The sequence below is a fragment of the Malania oleifera genome, chromosome 3 (assembly GCF_029873635.1).
Source record: "Malania oleifera isolate guangnan ecotype guangnan chromosome 3, ASM2987363v1, whole genome shotgun sequence".
NCBI classification, from domain to species: domain Eukaryota; kingdom Viridiplantae; phylum Streptophyta; class Magnoliopsida; order Santalales; family Ximeniaceae; genus Malania; species Malania oleifera.
In genome coordinates, this window is record NC_080419.1 from 110,802,177 (window position 1) to 110,821,922 (window position 19,746).

At 37.3% G+C, this 19,746-nt stretch overlaps 1 protein-coding gene across 1 annotated transcript in view; it reads right to left on the reverse strand.

Moving 5' to 3' along the window:
• Positions 1-2,211: 2,211 nt before the first annotated feature.
• The window catches only part of LOC131152072 (uncharacterized), a 73,362-nt gene continuing 55,827 nt past the window's right edge, over positions 2,212-19,746 (reverse strand). The window contains exons 11-13 of the mRNA XM_058103676.1: positions 12,142-12,236; positions 3,031-3,242; positions 2,212-2,602 (exon numbers count right to left, since the gene is read on the reverse strand). Of these exons, the coding sequence (XP_057959659.1) occupies positions 2,532-2,602; positions 3,031-3,242; positions 12,142-12,236 (378 nt within the window). The 3' untranslated portion in view covers positions 2,212-2,531. The remainder of the gene's footprint in view (positions 2,603-3,030; positions 3,243-12,141; positions 12,237-19,746) is intronic.

The window sequence follows — 19,746 nt, forward strand, 5'->3', positions numbered from 1 at the left end:
TTTATAGTCGGCTCCCCCATTCTTGGGTTTGCCTTTCTTGAAAGACTTTCCATTGTTTCCCTCTCCGCCAAATCCTTTGGACGAAGTGGTTTTCTCCCCAGCATAGTCAGTCAAGCGTTCGGCAGCAGCTTGTGCGGTAGGCAAGTCTTGAACTCTTTGTCTATGAAGTTCAGTCCTTGCCCACGGTTTCATCCCCTCAAGAAAATAGAACAACTTGTCCTTCTCCGACATATCTCGAATATCCAACATTAAAGCCGAGAATTGTTTCACATATTCGCTGATCGACCCCGTATGCTTGAGATCTCTCAGTTTTCTCCTTGCATTATACTCAACATTTTCAGGAAAAAATTGGGCCTTGAGCTCTCTCTTCAAGTCTGCCCAACTATCGATTACACAGTTTCCATTCTCAATGTCATAGTACTTAGCACGCCACCACAGTTTGGCGTCACCCACCAAGTACATAGTTGCAGTATCCACTTTCACCTGTTCCGAGGGCATCCTCACAGCGCGAAAATACTGTTCCATATCAAACAAGAAGTTCTCTAACTCCTTAGCATCACGGGCACCCCCATACGTCCTGGGTTCTGGCACCTTGGTCTTGCTGACTCCCGGAGTGTTGGAGTTCCCCATAGCAAGAACCATCAGATTCACCTTTGCATCCAGATCAGCCATCCGGGCCTGCAAAGTTTCCACAGTGTGGTGAAAGTCCTCTGACATTTCACTTGTCAAACTTGCTTGATGTTGCTGTGATCCCATCACCTCATCAACAAGTCCCCTCAGTTGGGCCATCTCGTTGGCCATATTGTTGGTTGTCTCTTCAACCTGTGCTTCCAGTGCACCAAGTCTCTCAGCAGTGTTTGGTGCCATGGTCAACTACAAAAGCTTCCCAAACCCAACAACGAAGGTAATCGAATTCACGTAGCAACTCAACCTTGGGCTCTCACCAAGTGTCACCGACTTGGGCTCTGATACCAAATGTCACGGTCCGCCTTTTTCACACCGTTGTGAAGGGCCGTGCGGCGCTAGCTAAAGCACTCTTGCTTAACTAGCCAGCCTTTTGTTTACCAACATTCATCCACGGAACACTTTCATTAACATTCAATCAGATAGCAGCGGAAATTATAATCAATTCATGAAAACCGTGGCAACCAAGCAGTAAATATTGAAGCAAACGTAATTCATTAACAAATCCTCCGTTGACATGTTGTACTTAGCGAGGGAGGCAAGTAGGCTAAGCACGTTGACAATTGCTAGTGAGTTTTACAATGATTGATGAACACTCACCCTCCCCTAAAGAGCTTTCTGGGCCATTCTCACTCTGGCACTAGGAAACATCAATGTGACCGAGGAGTCATACTGCCTTATTTGGCTTACAATGAAGTAAATACTGGAAAATAACCCTACACTAGTATTTACATGATGGAAACCCATCCCAAACACACGAGATAAGCGGTCACAGGCAAGCATAATGCCCTGAACAAGCTTAGCTCGTGACATAGAGTCACCATCTACGCCCTAAGAGTCCCAAAACAAAGTTTGTTTTGCATCAAGGAATTCGTTCAAACAGAGTACGGTGTTTATAGTTTAGTTCATGTGGTCGTCTCTTCATTCAAATGATGTAAATTCGTACTTCAATGACCATTTTTCAAAGGAAGTTTAAACAAATGTCAAACGTTATGGCTTCCATCTTTCATTTAAATCTCTTCCTAGATGTTTGACAAGGGATGAATTTGACGAGGAGCTGAGGAGCTGAAATTTTAGAACATTTATAATATTGGTAAATATAAGGGCTTGCCAACAAATTTCTTAAAGCCAAGGGGTGCATTTGCAAGAATGGTTGGAAAGAAAGACCTTGTTGGCAAAATCACAAAGTGAAAACCCTATGGACCGTTTTATTTGTAGAAAACAATTTTTATTTTTTATTTTAATTTTTCAAAATATTACCAAAAAAAATTAACAAATTCTTCATTTTTACAAATACACAATAAACAGTTCTATCACTATTTATAAAAAAATAATAATTTTATTTTCAATTTTTTTTCAAATTTATATTAAATATTTTTAAAATATCTTTTTTATTATTTTTTTAAAAAAAATTCTAAGGCTTACTTTGCGTCCTATGCTTTAGTCCGTGCAAAATCACGTAAAACAAGAAAAATCCCACATTTCAAGGTATAAACCCAATACAATAAATAACAGATGGGCATGATATCATTTCCAACAAATATCCATTGATCTTCTGACTTTCAGAAAAAATAGAACTGTTTAGGATACATAGAGACTGACAACTAAATGGGAAAAAAAAAATTTTAACAGGAAAGATCTGACAGATCTTCATATATTCGAATATGTGCAACAAGATCTAGTACCATTATGAATCTGTAAAGATTTGCGTTTTTGCTGAGGTGAGGTATGGTAAAGCTGATTTTTTTATTTTTTATTTTTTCCTCAACGAACAAAAGCTACTCCAGTATCTTGCTTACGGTACCTTTTGTACAGATTTGAAGCCTCTCCTAAGAAGAGATGAAACACTAAGCAGGGGCCCCGGGCTGAAATATTTGCTTAAGCGCTTCTTGCAGGTTCAACACAATTTCTGCATATGCTGCGATGAAGCACAAAACATTTTGAATAATGAAAAAGAAGGGAGAAAAAACATGTCAGCTGCCGAAGTTTAATATGACAAGAATATGAAGAAAACAAGATTAAAGGTTGCACTAGAATCAGAGTTGACTTTTAACCACAATTCATCTCTTCAGACTGGCAAAAAAAGATATGCATGCGGTCACTCAATTAAATGAATATGGAACACAGCTTGATCCATTTAGGCTGCAATTTGGCACATTCCATTTAATGAATTATTGCATGAAATAACGATAATACTTTTAGAACAGATATGAAAGAACATTTTTGCCCTTCCCTGCAGAAATTCATGCATGCTTTCCCCATTTGGTGATCCCAAATGGTCTCTGAAGCTAAGGAGAGAGCTGGCTCACATGAACAGCAAGAACTTAATTCAAGAGAAAGTTAAACCTTCTGGTAAGCTCATAGTCCGCAAGGCATCCTCTGCATAGGATAAACGAGCTGGAATTGGATTACTCCCCGCAACTCCACTGCCCTTCCTGTTCATTGCCGCTGTACTAATTAAACTTTTATTCAACTGATTCGTTGGCCATGCCAGCACTCTAATTCTAGTTGGGAGTACAGAAACAAGATCTGCATATCTGAGACTGACAGTTATCTTGCTGCCACAGAAAACCCACTTTTAGCTTTGCAACAGGTAAAGAGCATTTAAAGCTTATGAAAGAAATAACATATACTGTTAAAAAAAACACAATCCTAATAATTCTTCGTATCATAATCAATATCATTGAATCATATTTTCATGAAACCTAACACAAGGAATTGAAATGTGGCAAAGATGTAAAAACTACAACAAAAAACCAAACCTTGAGTTCCACTATGTGGGGTCGGTTACATGAATCCATTTCTACCAATTTATGCAATCAAGGACAATTTCTTTCAACAAATTCAAGGCTATTAAATTCTTATCACTATCTCATTCCAAGTTATTTTAAGTCTATCCCTACCCATTCTACTGCCTCTCATAGTAATTAATTCAATTTTCCTCATTGGCACACTATGTGGCCAACGTTACAAGTGTCTAAACCATCTGAGTTGTCCCTTCATTATTTTATCTTCAATAGGCGCTACATCTGACTTACCACATGTATGTTTATTTCTTAATTTATCTTTTAACATTATACCACTTATCCATCTAAGCATTCATTCTCATCTCGCAACTTTTATTTGTTGGATATGTTATTTCTTAGTTGCCAAACAGTCTAATCCATATAACATAGCTGGTCTTACAGTCGACCTGTAAAATTTCCTTTTAAATTTTAAGGATATTCTACGATTACAAAGTACACTCGAAGCACTTCCCCATTTTACCCAACCTACTTTAACTCTATGTATTACATCTTCTTCAATTTATCCTTCAACTTGCATAATAGATCCAAGGTATCAAAAATTACTAGAGCTATTGATTTCTTCATCATTGAGTTTAACTATCTCCAATATCCTCCTGCTATTACTAAAATTACATTTCATATATTCTGTCTTATTTCTACTTATCCTGAAGCCTCTAGATTCTAAAGCTTCTCTCCATAATTCCAACTTATATTCTATTCTACCCCTAGTTTCATCAATCAAGACAATATCATCTACAAACAACATATACCATGGAATCTCATTTTGGATACTCCTAATTAGTTTATCCATCACTGAAGCAAAAAGATAAGACCTCAAAGCAGATCCTTGATGTACACCTATTATGATTAAAAATTCCCTAGCCTCTCCACCTATGGTTCTAACACTAGTCATTGCTACATCATACATATCCTTAATAACATCAACATACCTTCTACGTACACCCTTTTCATCTAAAACCCACAACAGAACTTCCCTAAGTACCATATCATACGCTCACTAAGTCAATAAATACTATATGCAGATCCCTCTTCTTTTTCCTAAACTTTTCCATTAATCTTCTTAAAAGATATATAGCTTCTGTAGTAGATCTTCTAGGTATAAAACCAAATTTATTTTTTGAGACATTTGTTTCTAGCTTTAATCTTTGTTCAACTATCTTTTCCCATAGTTTCATTTGCATGACTCATCATAAGTTTAATTCCACAATAGTTATTATAATTTTGAATATCTCCTTAATTTTTGTATATAGGCATTAAAATGTTTTTTCTCCGTTCATATGATATTTTCTTAGTTTTTATAATTGTGTTAAATAAATTAGTTAATTATATAATCTTGTTATAAACTAGCATTTCCAAACTTCAACTGGGATGTTATTTGATCCTATAGCTTTTTCATTTATTAATTGATGAGATTATTAAAAGAATGATTACAATATGGCTAACATGAGGGAAAAGAATTAATTTCCCAATAAATAACTTCTAATTTGAGAAGTGGAAATTCTAGGATAAAAAGGTAAACTTCATCCAGTGCAGCATGTTAAATTTTCCTTCTTTTTTTTTTTTACTTAAATACAAGACAGTTTTGTATCCATCATATAAAGTTGGTTATTATATGCATTCACATTATTTTATGGTAAAATGACAAAAGAATAATGAGTCGTGCAACTAAAAAACTTGTTTTTTCTTAAGCCTCTTGAACCTTGTAGCCTGTATCACTTCAATTTAAGAAGTTTTTGAACATCTCTATCTATAGAAGATGTAAAATCTACACACACATGCATTGAGAGATGGAGAGTCTGAGACAAAGAGTAAACTATGCCACCACAATTGTCTACTCTGCAATCACCTTCTTTGCATTTTGACCACCACCTTTTAAGCACTTCGGTAATTCTCCTGCTCACCTTCCACAACCCTCGTAATGCTTCCTTCTACCCTTTAATCAGTATTGTATTTCTGTCCCTAATATATATATATATATATATATATATATATATATATATATATATAAATATAATTTCAAGACACTTTTCAGTATTCCATATAAAATTCAGGGATTGAGAAAATCTCTCCATTGTGCCTCCTTGGTGAGGCTTTGGTAATTGAATTTGGGGAATCAAATTTTTTTTACTGAGCTACTCTTCCCATGGCAAAAATAGAATAATCAGTACCAAAGGGAGAATTTACATGAAACTTAGTTCATTAAGCTCTAGACAAAGTGAATAGTTGATATATATATATATATATATAACAACTTTTAATAAGAAGTTGAGCTCTATTCCGTTGATTCCCCAACGAGCACTCCTTACCAAGAGTTCCTCAACTCGGTCAAGTACCAAACACTTATATCAGAACCACAAATGAGAGATGAACTACAGAAACTGATATGCCTGAGCAAATGTTAGCTTTTGGGAGCTAATATAAGGAGTAGAATATGGGAATATGCTGTGTGGAATTTTGGGAGAAGGCTTGCATGTTGGAAGAGTTCTGTCAAAAGGAGGAAGGCTAACTTTGATCAGAAGTACCTTTCCATCTTGCCTATATATTACATGTCTTTGTACCCAATTCACAATGCAGTGGCAAAGAGAATAGAAAACACCCCAGAAAAATTCTCTGCAGGATAATGGAGGCATCACTCTTCCCATCCCAAAAGGGACATCAGGTATTAAAATCATAGTGGCTTTCTGTAAAGCATTGGCTGTCAATGGATTTGGAGGCCCCTGCTTGAGAAGGGGAGTAAATGGGGTGTAGTGATTGGGGCTAAATTTGCCAAGGATCACAATATGTGGATTCCTGAAAGAGTCCAGAGGTCCTTATGGAGTGGGGTTGTACAGGCAGATCAGAGGAGGTTGGAAAGAGTTCCTAGCATTTTCTGGTTTAGAGGTGAGAATGGAGCTTCTTTTCAGCATGGTGTGACTAGTGAGAATGCACCTTCTACCCAATCTTTCTCTATAAGATTAGTCAAGGGGCAAAGTAGTGTAGCTCTCACAAATCACGTCTTCATGAGGGTGCAACCCCCACCACACACACACACACATCAAGTTTGAACTTTGAACCCTCAGTAATTTGGTGAGGATTGGGGACCCTACCAGCACAAGTGTGGTATCAGGAAGGACAATCTGGAAAAAATTTGGTACTAAGAAATATTACCAACTGAACACTAATGTTATGTATCATTCACAGAATGCATATTCCTAGGGCTAGGATAGAATACAATGAGAATATAATGAAAATTGTATAGGGATGTAATAATTTAGATAGAAGTCACTCATGTAAAAGTTTGAGTACTTCATCCAACATGGAGTAAGAATAAGAATTAGTTGAGTCTATGGAGCTAATTGAAATTGTGTTGCGTTGCACCTAGGCATAAGACACGTTGCCCTAAAGTTTGAATTAGTAAAGTTTGTGGAGCCAGTGACCATCTTAAGCGCACTGGAAGAACAACACAGTACCATCATGCACACAGAGTTGGCCCAGCATGGAGAATGCTTGATCAGATTTACAATCTGGAAGGGTGGGCTTAAAGAATTCCCTACAAGTTCTCTCAGTTATATGGTCACATCAAATTTCCATAAATAGAGGATGTAGATGTTCAACCCTGATTAAGCATTGGGAATCTGATTATTGTTGTTTTACCTTCAACCAAGCAGACATAGCTCCAATAATTGAAAAATATAAATCACTATGGTTTCCACAGCTAAAGACACCATCCAAAGTCTATGGCATGACACAAACACTGCTTTAGGAGGTGAATGGTGGAAGTGTTGGGTGAGACAAATGATGACCCACATTTTATGGACAAGTTTGAAATGAAGGTTGTAAATTTGGAAAAGATTCTAATGGAGAGGTTGCTTGACTGCAATGGCCCCTGCTATCTATAGACTAGCTATATTCCCAAAAGCCCTGAGACATATTGATGAGTATACAGTGGCATTTCTCATGAGTGCAGAACAGGGCAATCCTTCTTGGCTATCCTAGCAAAAACGTTTAGATCACTCAAATCATTACTAAACAGGGGTCGGGCAAGATTTAAGGAGAGACACCACGGATAAATGGAAAAGTTATTTATCTTTTAAGAAGATTAATGGAAAAGTTTAGGGAAAAGAAGAGGGACTTGCATATGATATTTATTGACCTTGAGAAAGCATATGATATTTATCTCTTTCCCTAGAAGAGATCGCTTCTCAAGCATCTACAAAAATTTAATAGGCTCCCTATCCTTGCTTTAACTTACTATAGACGGGAACAAGAAGCTAGAGTACAGGGATGGATGAGGGAATTTAATTCTCTTTCTCCTGACAACATTCATTGGTGAGCACTATAGACACCTCACATGGGTGATAAACAAATGCAGGAACTTGCCATTGGTCCCTCTGTTAAATACTTAAATCCCATTTTTTTAAAAATATATTTAGGGAAGGATGCCGGTGGGTGGGGGGAGGGGGGGTTGTTATTGCCTAGTTACTGCTTAAGTTTGGTTACAGGTATGGACACAAGGGTACAGCTGAGAAGACAAAATACCTAGCAGAGGCATGGAAGCAAGTTTTCATTGTAAAGAGAGGTCAGTGTACCGATGGCACTATGGTGGTATATCCAGACTGCACACAAACAAAGTTTAAAGCACTGTGGCTCCCCAAGTACCCCTCGAGTCAGAGTCTAGTGATAAAATGGAAGCAATAGCTATAGACTAATCATGAGTTCTGCAGACTTCAGCACAGATCAAAAGCAGATCGCAGAACTTCAAAGAAAGTTGGGCCAAAAAAAATTAGGAAATTAGAAAGCTGCGGAACGAAGTCTGGTAGAGAGGCATGAAGAGCGGATGGTTGAAGAATTCCAGAGAATAAAATCAGGAGATTGATCTACGCCAGAGAAGATATTGTCAAATTTGCAATGAAAAATCACCATACAAAAGAAGTGGATTTGCTAATTACCCATGAGTGGAGCTAGAAGCTAAAGTCCAGGCCAAGGATAAAACTATACAGCAGCTTCATGTAGAATACAGATATAGAGGAATATGAGATGACATAATTGAAACTGAGACAGATGGGACCCCACAATGGAAATGAGAGTAATAATTGCTAGAAATTCAACACGATACTCTATTCAATAGAATGGATAATTTTGTAATACAAATTGCAAAAAGGCTCATGAGCTAGAGATTGTCACTGAAGGGTTTGAGAAAAAGTCTGCGTTGGAGAAATATTCATATGGGATGCTTTTTTTGTCTGCAAAAGAAACAGTTCCCCTGTGTGGAATTTTTCCATTAAAATTTTAGGCTTTGACTAACATTTTGAGTGAATGAAATGTTCTGTAAATGTTTTCATCATGCCTATGCGCATTCACACTATTCCATTATTTTTCACTGGATGTTGCCCTATGATGGATCCCGTGGATATGCATTAATGATCTCAGTGGATCACATAGGGAACCAAAAATCACCAAGACTACTCTGCGGAATAAGGAGAGTTCAGTAAAAACACATATTGTATGTTCCTAACATACTAATGTAAGCCAAAAGCTCTAAAGGGAAAAGTGGTCTGTGCACACTTGGCACCAAAGCCAAGATCATGGGCAAACAGTTGGAGGGAAGAATATTCAACATAGGACAGAAACAAGAGGTAGTCAGTTGAAACTTGAAATGTTGTGTCAATAAATACCTAAATGGATAAGCTAATGCTCCACAAGGACAGAGATGTGCAGACAGAACTCCAAACTGAGAATCCCATAAGGGTTGAGGATCCCATCTATAGCCACCAGGATTCACACCCATTCTGAGGTCCCTGTCAACTGCATATCAACAAAACTACATGGGACTAGGGGCCAAGCACCCTAAAACATCATTGGGACAGTATAATGGCACTCAAGGGAGCCATGATAATTCAAATACAGAATCCAATATTGGTACCGAATTTGGATGACTTCTATGGGACAGTGAGACCAAAAAGGGCTCGCTAATGAAGCAGGCTTGGGGATTGAGACTAGATATCAGCACCTAGAGAGAAGGTCAACGGCAATTTAAAGGGTTGGTGCATTATGCATACACAGCTCAACGGATAAACTAAATCCATGTTTGGAATGCGATGTTGTAATACCACTTCAATCAATGGTGCCAGAGTTTGAGAAATTCAATGGTTCAGGTTTCATGCTCATTACAATGAGCTTCTAATTCACCTCTTCAACCATAGTTATGGAGCAGCCGCCAGGTGGTACAATCATTTGGACAAAGCTGCAAATAAGAACTGGGAAACATCTTGCCTAAGCCTTCATTGCTCACTACAAGCACGGGTTAGAGGTGGCACTAGACTAAGTGAATATACAAAATATGGAGAAAAGGGTGATGGAATCCTTCAATGAGTACAGGCAGAGTTGGAAGGAACTGGTGGTCCAACTGCAGCCACCTTTAAATGGGGGGGGGGGGGGGGGGAATTATATCCCCGTTCACCAATACACTGCGGGCACCATGTTGAGGCCACATGATCAGTTGCGCATCAGCTAATTTCACAGACCTGGTTATTTTAGGAGCGAGAATTGGAGGAGTTAGGAGTGGCAGAACCAATTATGGGAATGGAGATAGATACAGGAGTAAGGAAAGAAGCATTGACCAAAAAAGGGAAGAGAAGTACAAGTGCTAACAGTTAGACAAAGTTCAGGCCATGGTCAGCGTCATAATGCAGGCTCCTTATACAGTCACAGCCCAACCAATGTCGCAAGTTCGTTCTAAATTAAGCAGATATCAGAAATCAGAAAACAGATCAACAACCAATCCGAAGGGAGAGGAAAAGGATAAAAAACCAATTCCAATGACCTACACTGAATTGCTCCCAAAGTTTCTGAGAAATCATATGGTGGCTCCAATCCCATTGCCTCGGCTCCAACCTCCTCAATCCAAGTAGTATGAACCAAAGGAACATTGAGATTTCCACATTGGGGTGAACAGTGGAGAACTGCCTAAATTCGGCGGCGGATCCAGGACCTTTGGTCAGTGGGGGCCGAAACTCATGCATAACGTACTTCTAATTTTTTTCATTCTATTTTATAAGATTAATTTTTTATAATTAATCATTTATATCATAAATTATAATATCAATTTAGACATAACATTAGAGCTCTATTCAAAATAAAAAAATTCAGAACTTTCATTCCATTGGATTTCCTCAGAGGGATTTCCTTCTCTATTTTTTTGTTTCAATTTTGATATAGCCCCCAAAATTTTATTTATTTGGACTTGGACCTCGTGTAGCAGTAAGTTGAATGGGTTCCATCCAAAAAAGACCTGCTACTTTCAGTCTCTTGTATGTATCATAAAGGGAGATTTTGTCAATTGAAGGGAGAAGGTGGGCTGCTGTAGACCATGCTGGGCTCATGTAACTCTACCCAAAACTACCTAGCTTTCAAATGCAAAGTATAATTTTTAAGGGACACCAAGCGGCTGGATTTCACTGGTGCACCCACAGAGATGAATGTCAATGAATAACGAGCAACCCTCATCAGATTACATGAGTGAAGATAGTAGGAAAGGAAGAAACAAAAAATTGAAAGAGAAGCTTGTTGGGTAGCTTGATACCGTAGGAACTTAGCATATCCATCTTCTAACATTGTTACAGACTTTAGCTCCACGCTAATAGGCGGAGATGAACCAAACCCGAAGGGATCATTGCCACAACATCAGAAAACTGAGACAATCTGCAAATCAAGTTCCACACTGGGCACAAATATGACTCTCTAATCCAAGTGAACACTTGCAAGGGGGACCTTTACCACGTCCACCATGGAAGCCTCTGACACCACCAACTTGGTCACCTCGACATGATGACTGTCACTAGGGCAGACTTCTCCATACAACATACAAGATGATCACGTAACAAACTGATGAAGCATGAAGTACCCAAAAAATAAACTTGCGCAGAATAGGGAAGTTCAGCTCCTCCCACGAACTAAGATTCTACTTTCAAACCAGCCAAAATTACTGTTCCCTTTGTTTTTGCAGCTCTCTAACATTAGGGGTAGTGGGTTGAAGCACATTCCACCCCTCGTAGACCTGTTTCAACTTTGAAAAATATTCTGAAACTGATTTATCATTATAGTGCAACTCAAAGAAATCTAGAGATGCTTACATCTCTTACATTTATCTAAATGCATGGATAGATCAAGATTATGGGGTCCACAGATTTCCACAATATGGGCATCTTCTTGAATCCATGCATCTAGTTTCTCCCTATCAATAGCGGCATTATCATTCATATGATGTTGCCTTCCTTGACTAATGAGAGAGACAACAACCTTAGACCAACCACATATAATTAATACCATTCAACTTATGGATAGGAATTTATGGAGGTAGCAACAGTTCTACATTCTGCATTTTTTTAATCAACGGGAGATTTCTATTAGATTATGATATTTCTGGTAATTTTTTATGGCATTTTCTGGGTTAGTTTCTGATAGTGTAAATGAGTAGTCCACATGGTCATCCTCACTACAGCTTTTATAATGCAAAAAATTTCATCTTATTTCTTTAAAAAGCCTACACAACTATAACCGACATGCATGTATTAAGGTAGCATAACATAAGTGATCCTGGCTGCATTGCACTCAACAGCCTAGACATAATTACATAAGCGATCAATAGAGCAGTTAAAGAAAATCCACTTACAAGTTGTTATGCAGCACAAATTCAATCATGTGGTATGGAAGACTATGATAGAGCTCTCCTATCTGATTCCCGTACAACTCCTTAACAAGACGGACCTATATAAGAACAGGAAAAGAAGTCAGAAGTCATGTTTTTCCTTTCAGCCTTCCAACAGCATATTTCCAAATAATGCATTTTATGAACCCCAACAATAAAATTTTGCATAGTTTAAATCCCAAATAAATTGAATTGATAGAAGCACACATATAAAGCATATAGAAAAAATAAAGAAGAAAAATGATGCATAGGCACTGACAAAAATTCCCAGTCCTCGTAAAAATTGGTGAAGAAGATTGCTAATAACTCCACAAACAATGAGAACCAATAAATACCAGAAAATGTCAGAAAGTTATAATAATCCTTGAACAATTAAATTGGTTTTGGTATCTAAACAGCACTAAAACAAGTCGACCTACATGGAAATGAATCAATTCGCAGACCTTGACATCAACTCGAGGCACCCAAAATTGAAGAATGAATGAAGACATGGGTTAATTCACTCCAAAAAACGAGTAGACTCCGGAATCTTTGAACTTTATTCTCACAAGTAACTTGTGAGTCCACCTATTTTAAGATTATTCACCAGTTGAAGATACATTTTAATATCCTACCCACACCAAAGATTCCAAAAGAAGTTGTAGATAAGGGCTGAACTATAGCAGATTTTTTTAGATAGAAAAATAAATTTAATAGGAGAGGAGAGGAGAAAAATTACAAAACTAAAAGGACCAAGAGTCCGCAATAAAAATAAATACAGAAATTAAAAAAATAATATATATATATATATATATATATATATATATATATATATATAAAAGCCTAAACAGGCTGGAGGAAGCCCCTACTTAATCCCTTTCCATCATAATTAATTGCAAACAATAACAATAATAATAGTAGTAGTAACGGTAGTAGATTATCTCAGCTCTTGGAAGTATTCAACTTCTTCCACGACCACCAAGCAACCTCTGAAGAGAAAGCCATGGTCAAACGCTTAACAATTTGTTGGCCAGATCATTTGAATTTCTTCCAGCAGTACACTCCAAGGAGTAACTTACAAATATTCCTCGATTTGAAGAATCAACTGACGAATACATGAATTGAGCAACAAAAAAACTTAACATTTGGACCCTTAACTTCTTATTCATTCTACTGCGTGCTGAACTTGTGCAGAGAGCTGCTGAAAGGTTTTTATAGTTTGTGAGAGGACTCGTCCTCCTTTAATGGTTTTGCAACTTTGTTGAGAGGACTTGGCTAGGACACGTTAAGACAGCTGGTTGTAATCTGGGGTGACAAACCCCATGTTTGGATGGGTTGCTCCAGTTGTAAGGATTTGTTTACCTCAAGGGATTGATTTTGATAATAAAACTTAGTTTCTATTGATTAACAAAATCGATATGCAAACAAACTTTGTTAAATGGAATCTAGTGATGAATATACATATCAATAGTTTTTAACTGAAATTATTCATTGTTCAGCACAATAGATGACATTGGCTACCACAAATTTGGCTATAAGAATCGAGTCATTCTCCAATCTATCAAAGTTAAATACCTTTCTTTCAGCCTTCAAAGAATGGTGATACCCCACGCAGTCTTCAGCTTATGGTGTTAGATAGCTAGGGTAAGAAATTGTAAAGAAGGAATTATTTGAATAGGTTAAAAAGAGTAAGAAATTAGGTAGAAATCATGGAAAATCAGGAGGTAAGTTCAAAAAGTTCAGGAAGTTCAGGTACAGAAAACCGAGGGCACATGTACGATCATCAGAGAAGACAAATGGTGATTGGGCTTCATCAGAGAAGGCAAGAGTTCAAAAGATATAATGAGAGTCCATTGAAGATTGCAGCTATGTTCTGGCATCAAGCAAGATCATATTAACTTCATTCCTGTAAGGTATCCTAATATCCTATTTAAAATTTTTTTGGAGATTGCCTTAGACAATCCAGGATTTTAAGATGTGCTTCAAAAAGAAAATGCTTCAACAAAGACAGCACGATAGTTTGGTGAGGTTATTTATAAATATATAAATATATTTTACATTTACATAGGGCAGCCCACAGAATTAGCAGTTGAGGGCTCTTACCATTAGGGGTGAGCAAACGGTCCGTTCGGCCAAAGTCGGTTAATTAACCGAATTAACCGAAATTTTCAGTTAATGATTTCTGATAACCGAACCGACCGAACAAAGGAAGCTCACCGAACCGAACCCGACCGAATTACCTTTTCGGGTAATTCGGTTAACCGAATTTAACTGAAATAATTTGAAATTAATTATTAAAAACAGAATATAATTATAACTTTTTTACTAATTCGAGCTTAATTAAGCATCTCATCTATTAATTTTATTAATAAAAAAGATATTTTGGTATTAAACTATGAGAGTAGAATCACTAGAATCATTAATTATCAATTCGGTTAATTCGGTTAACTGAATTGATAATTCATATTAACCGAACCGATAACCGATTAACCGAAAATTGGTAAAATCGTAACCGAACCGAACCGACCCTATTTCTTGACCGAACCGAACCGACCGAAATTGGTCGGTTAATTCGGGTTTCCCCGAATTATGCTCACCCCTACTTACCATAGTTCGAAATCGCGGTTGTGGGTAACATCGCGTAACGGTCGCCGGTGTCGCGGGAGACACAAGTGTTACATAATGGGAAGCAGGCGTAACGGTCGTGAATTTTTTTCACGCATGCACAACCATGTCAAAATTGAAAAATAAGCATGAAATCCATTAATGCATGATTTTTAATGAATTTTGATGGCTTTTATTCAACCTACAAATGCTTTTTAATAGGTAATATAATTTTTATAATAATTTTAGTGCGCTGTTTACCAAAAAAAAAACATATTTTTTTTATAGTTTGCATTAGAAATGTAATTAAAATGAATAATCAATTAATTAAAGACATAAAGTTACTAAAAATGAGTCAATACTTAACATACACATACATGAATTTGAAAAATGATTTGTATCAAATATCAATAGTTAAATACATGAATACAATTTTACAAATTTATAACATAGCACATGTCACCACCAAAATGAATATCGTGGAGGGTCTTCATAATTTGCATCTCTATCTTGAGATTGAGAATTATATCTCCACCCTTGTGAAAATACATAGCTGAAGAAACCCATGTTTATGTCATTTTGTTGTTGCTCTTGAAAATGTACTAGTGGTGAAGAAGATCCAACTGATATAGGAGGTGCATAATCTCCTCCTTGACCATATCCTGAATAATATCCATAAGTTGGGGTTGGATCTAGCTCTAGGTAGTGTGTAGAAGAAGACTCACTAGATCCTGAGATTCCTGATCCACTAGGATAAAAACGTGAGTCAGGAGATGCATAATATGGATATGCTGGATGAGATCCATATGATTGTGATAATGAACCATCTAAACCAAAGTCACCAAAACTATGAACCACACCATATGAATCTTCAGTAGAATCACTAGGGTCACTACTAGCACTCCTTCTCCTGGGTTGTGAAGATTGGTTCCCAAGAGGAATACCCAAGTAATAATTTTCAGGTATATCATGTAGCCCATAATGATTTGAAGGATATATAACTCTTACAAATGATGTCCCTGTGTCATATCCATAATCATATTCTACACCGCCGCCGCTGCCGCCACAACCCCACCTCCAACACCACTACCACCATCATCATCACTTGGTGGGCTCAAACCAAGATTGTCATCACTTTCTGTATATTCATAGCTTGAACTTGAATCACCATGCACGTTTATTACTGGTTGATCACCTCCTTCTGCAGTACCACCAACTTCTTCATTTAACCAATTTGAGTTGTCCTAACCGTCGAGTAGTGGTGTCTCTCTCTCCTCTAACCATTGACTCAAAGGATCATCTTCTTCGAAAATGTAGTACAAATTGATAGGATTGAAACCATCTTCAATTTCCCGTTGACCTCTTCTCATTGTACGTCTTAACTTTAACCTCATGTTGTAATGTACGAAAACAAGGTTTTGTAGTCTCATGTACTTTAATCTATTTCTTGTTTTCGTATGGATGGGGCTGAAGGTGCTCCAATTACGCTCATAGTTCAAAGCTGATGTGGTTTGGCTAAGAACTCTGATTGCTATTCTTTGGAGCTCAGGAGCACACAAGCCACAATGAATCCACCATTCGGCTGCATGAATAATTAAAGAGAGTTTTATGTCAATATATCGTATTTTTCAAAAGTCAAATTTGAACATAAATAGAGAAAATATAACCATTCATCCATTATTTAGCTATATTTACCAGGATTTGTTTGTTTCACTGCTCTTTGAGCCAACAGGGCTCGAAATGTTTCCTGTCTATCTCGATATAGCAACAACTAAAAAAGGATGAATGTGAAATATAATTAATTAATAAGATGTATTAATAATTATTCTAGAAAGTATTACAGAATACTAAAACAATTCATTATTCAATTTAATGGAACCAATACTTACTTGATTAATAGCCTGAATTTGAGTATCTAGATCGGGTAGCAACTTGGTTATCACTTTTTTAACCTCATTCATGACTTCTCTAGCAACTTCAGGAGAGGATGGGGCACTATAAAGAAATTGTGGGTTCAAAAAATATCCTAAAATTAAATTTAGAAACATATTAATCAATAGTTTTTGAATGCAACTATGCATAATTTAAAAGTTAAAATAATAAGAAATTGTATTTGATTTACACTTACCAGCACTGTGCAAATCTTTGTGCAATTGAAAACTCCATTGATTGTCAATAATTCTCTAATAGTCTTTATAAAACCGGCAATCTTTTTGAATGGCCAACTTTGCCCTATGAATTGTCTCGTATATAAAACTCATGGTTGATTTTTCATCACTATCAACCAATTTAAGAACTTTCACTAAGAATTCCTGCACTTTAATTATATCGGAGGTTTTTTGCCAAAACTCTTTGCCTAAGATAATCTTCTTCGAATCATATGCTGGGTCTGATTTTGTCATCCCAAACCTTGAGTTTTTCCAAGCATCAAATGTAAACATTTCTCTTAATGCTTGTTTATGCTTGACAATAGTCTCCAAAGCAATGAAGTTGGTGGCAAATCGAGTGATGGCAGGGCGAAGTAACTCTCTATTATTTGTGAATTTCTTCATGAAATTCATTGTCCATGTATGGTTGTAAATAAAGGAGGTTATTGTTCTTGCATCTTCTAAGACCTTCTTCGCGTTACTTTTCTTACCAATATCTTCAAGAATAAGGTCTATGCAATAAGCTGCACATGCTGTCCAATAGAGAGTGGGCCTCTTTTGCATTAATAAATTTCCTCCTGCCTTCATTGTAGCTTCATTATCACTCACTACCTGGATAACATTCTTCTCTCCAATTTCTTCAACCACCTCGTCCATTAATCTGAAATGAAATTATAGATTCAATAATTACTATTATTTAATTAAAAACATACAAGTTCATAATACTATTTGTATATACAATTAAAATTAGAAAATTACTTAAAATAATATTCAGCTGTTCTGCTTGGCACATCAGAAGCATCAACTGATTTATGAAATACGATGCATCTATCGCAATAAATTAAAAAGTTTATAATGTATTTTCTAGTTGGTCCTGACCAACCATCACACATAAGGATAATACATCTCTCCTTCCAAATTCCAGCAAAATAAGATATATAATTTTTTTTTTTCTCGATACTTCTGCTCCAAATAAATTTCATATTCCTCATAAGGTGATAAAACTAGATTTTCATAATTACTTTTCAAAAAAAATAAGACAATTAAAATATTCATAAATTAAGAAAATTTTATTTTACATATGATTATTATTGATTTCTAATTTTTTACTCTATTAAATTTTTTTTTTTTAAATTCAATTTAACATACATGATACAAGTTACAATTATAACAAAATATAATTTTTTTAAACTAAAAATATAAAGAAAAGTTTAAGTGGCCAGTGGGTGTTGCCTTTTAAACTTATCTCATACGTGCACTGGAGAGTGGAGAAGTTGAGAGTGGAGTGCTGAGCTAAGAGTCTGAGACTCAGAGAGGAGCCTCGAAGGAGTCGAAGCATGAACGGCCGATGACATTCCAAACTCCGAAGCAGAAATCGAAGGGTTGGCCACTGGCGAGTGGCGACAACTGGCGGAGAGAGCTACTAAAGGACTATCAACGACTCGCAGAGGCGGCGGAGCTGCTGCAAGGCTGTCGCCGGTGACTCACAAAGCTGCTGCAAGTCTGCAACTCCTGCAAGGCTGCGAATGCGACTGCTTGAGGGCGTAGATGAGTAGATCTGATCTCACTCTCAGGTTTCGAAGTGAAGCCTTCTTATTTAGCTTCGTCCAACAAAAGTTCAAGGTAAGATTTTTATTTTCCTCTTTGAATGTTAGATTGAATGGCAGATCTGCCAAGGATGGGTGGTTGGGAGAGGAGGAAAGTAACGGAAAGCCTGGCTTTAGGGATTCGGGAATACTGGCAAGTTGTCGGCCAGTTGCCAGTGTAACGGTCCATAACGATTCGTTACAAATTGTAACGTTGGGTAACAGCCATTACGGCTGTGAATTTTTTCCGCTTCGCAATATCGGCCCGTATCGGTTTCGAGGACTTCAATTTCGGGTTACATAATGGCTGATACACTACATAACGGCCATTATTTAAAACCATGGACTTACTACCAAGCACAAAAGCACTTGTCCCACATAGGACAAGAAAGGCAACTCCCCTCTTTCCCTCTTCTTATAAATTAGCTCCAACAGAAGCTCCTTGCACCAGACAAGGGCCTAGACCAAGTTATGGGCTCACAAGGGTTTCATTCTGGCTCAGTTCTAAGGGTTATATTTAGCCATAAAGGCTTAGAATTGTAAGTGCTTAATGAAAGCCCAATTTAATTAAATACCGTTCAAAAATTATAACTGACGGTTAGTTCAACTATTGGTTTTAAGTAAAACTGAACCATTTAAAATCGAGTACTGCCCTATATGGAGGGAAAGAAGCAGCATTTAAAGTAGAAGAAATGTTGCCTTCCACTTTCAAAAGAGATGGGTAAGAGCCATGGTTTTAAATAACGGTTGTTACGTAACACAAATTGAAGTCCCCGAAACCGGTACGGGTCGATATTGAGGAGCGGAAAAAATTCACAGCCCTAACGGCCATTACCCAACGTTACAAATCATAACGGTCCATTACAGATTGTTACACTGGCCGACAGCTTATCAGTATTCCTGAATCCCTAAAGCCAGGCTTTCCGCTGCTTTCCCCCGCTCCCAACCACCCATCATTGGCAGATCTGTCATTCAATCTAACATTCAATAAGGAAAATAAAAATCGTACCTTGAACTTTTGTTGGACGAAGCTAAATAAGAAGGCTTCACTTCAAAGCCTAAGAGTGAGATCAGATCTACTCATCTACACCCTCAAGCAGTCGCATTCGCAGCCTTGCAGGTGTTGCAGACTTGCAGAAGCTTCGCAAATCACCGGCGACAGCCCTACAGCAGCTCCGCCGCCTCTGCGAGTCGCCGATAGCCCTTTAGCAGCTCCCTCTGCCAGTCATCGCAACTCGCCAGTGGCCAGCCTT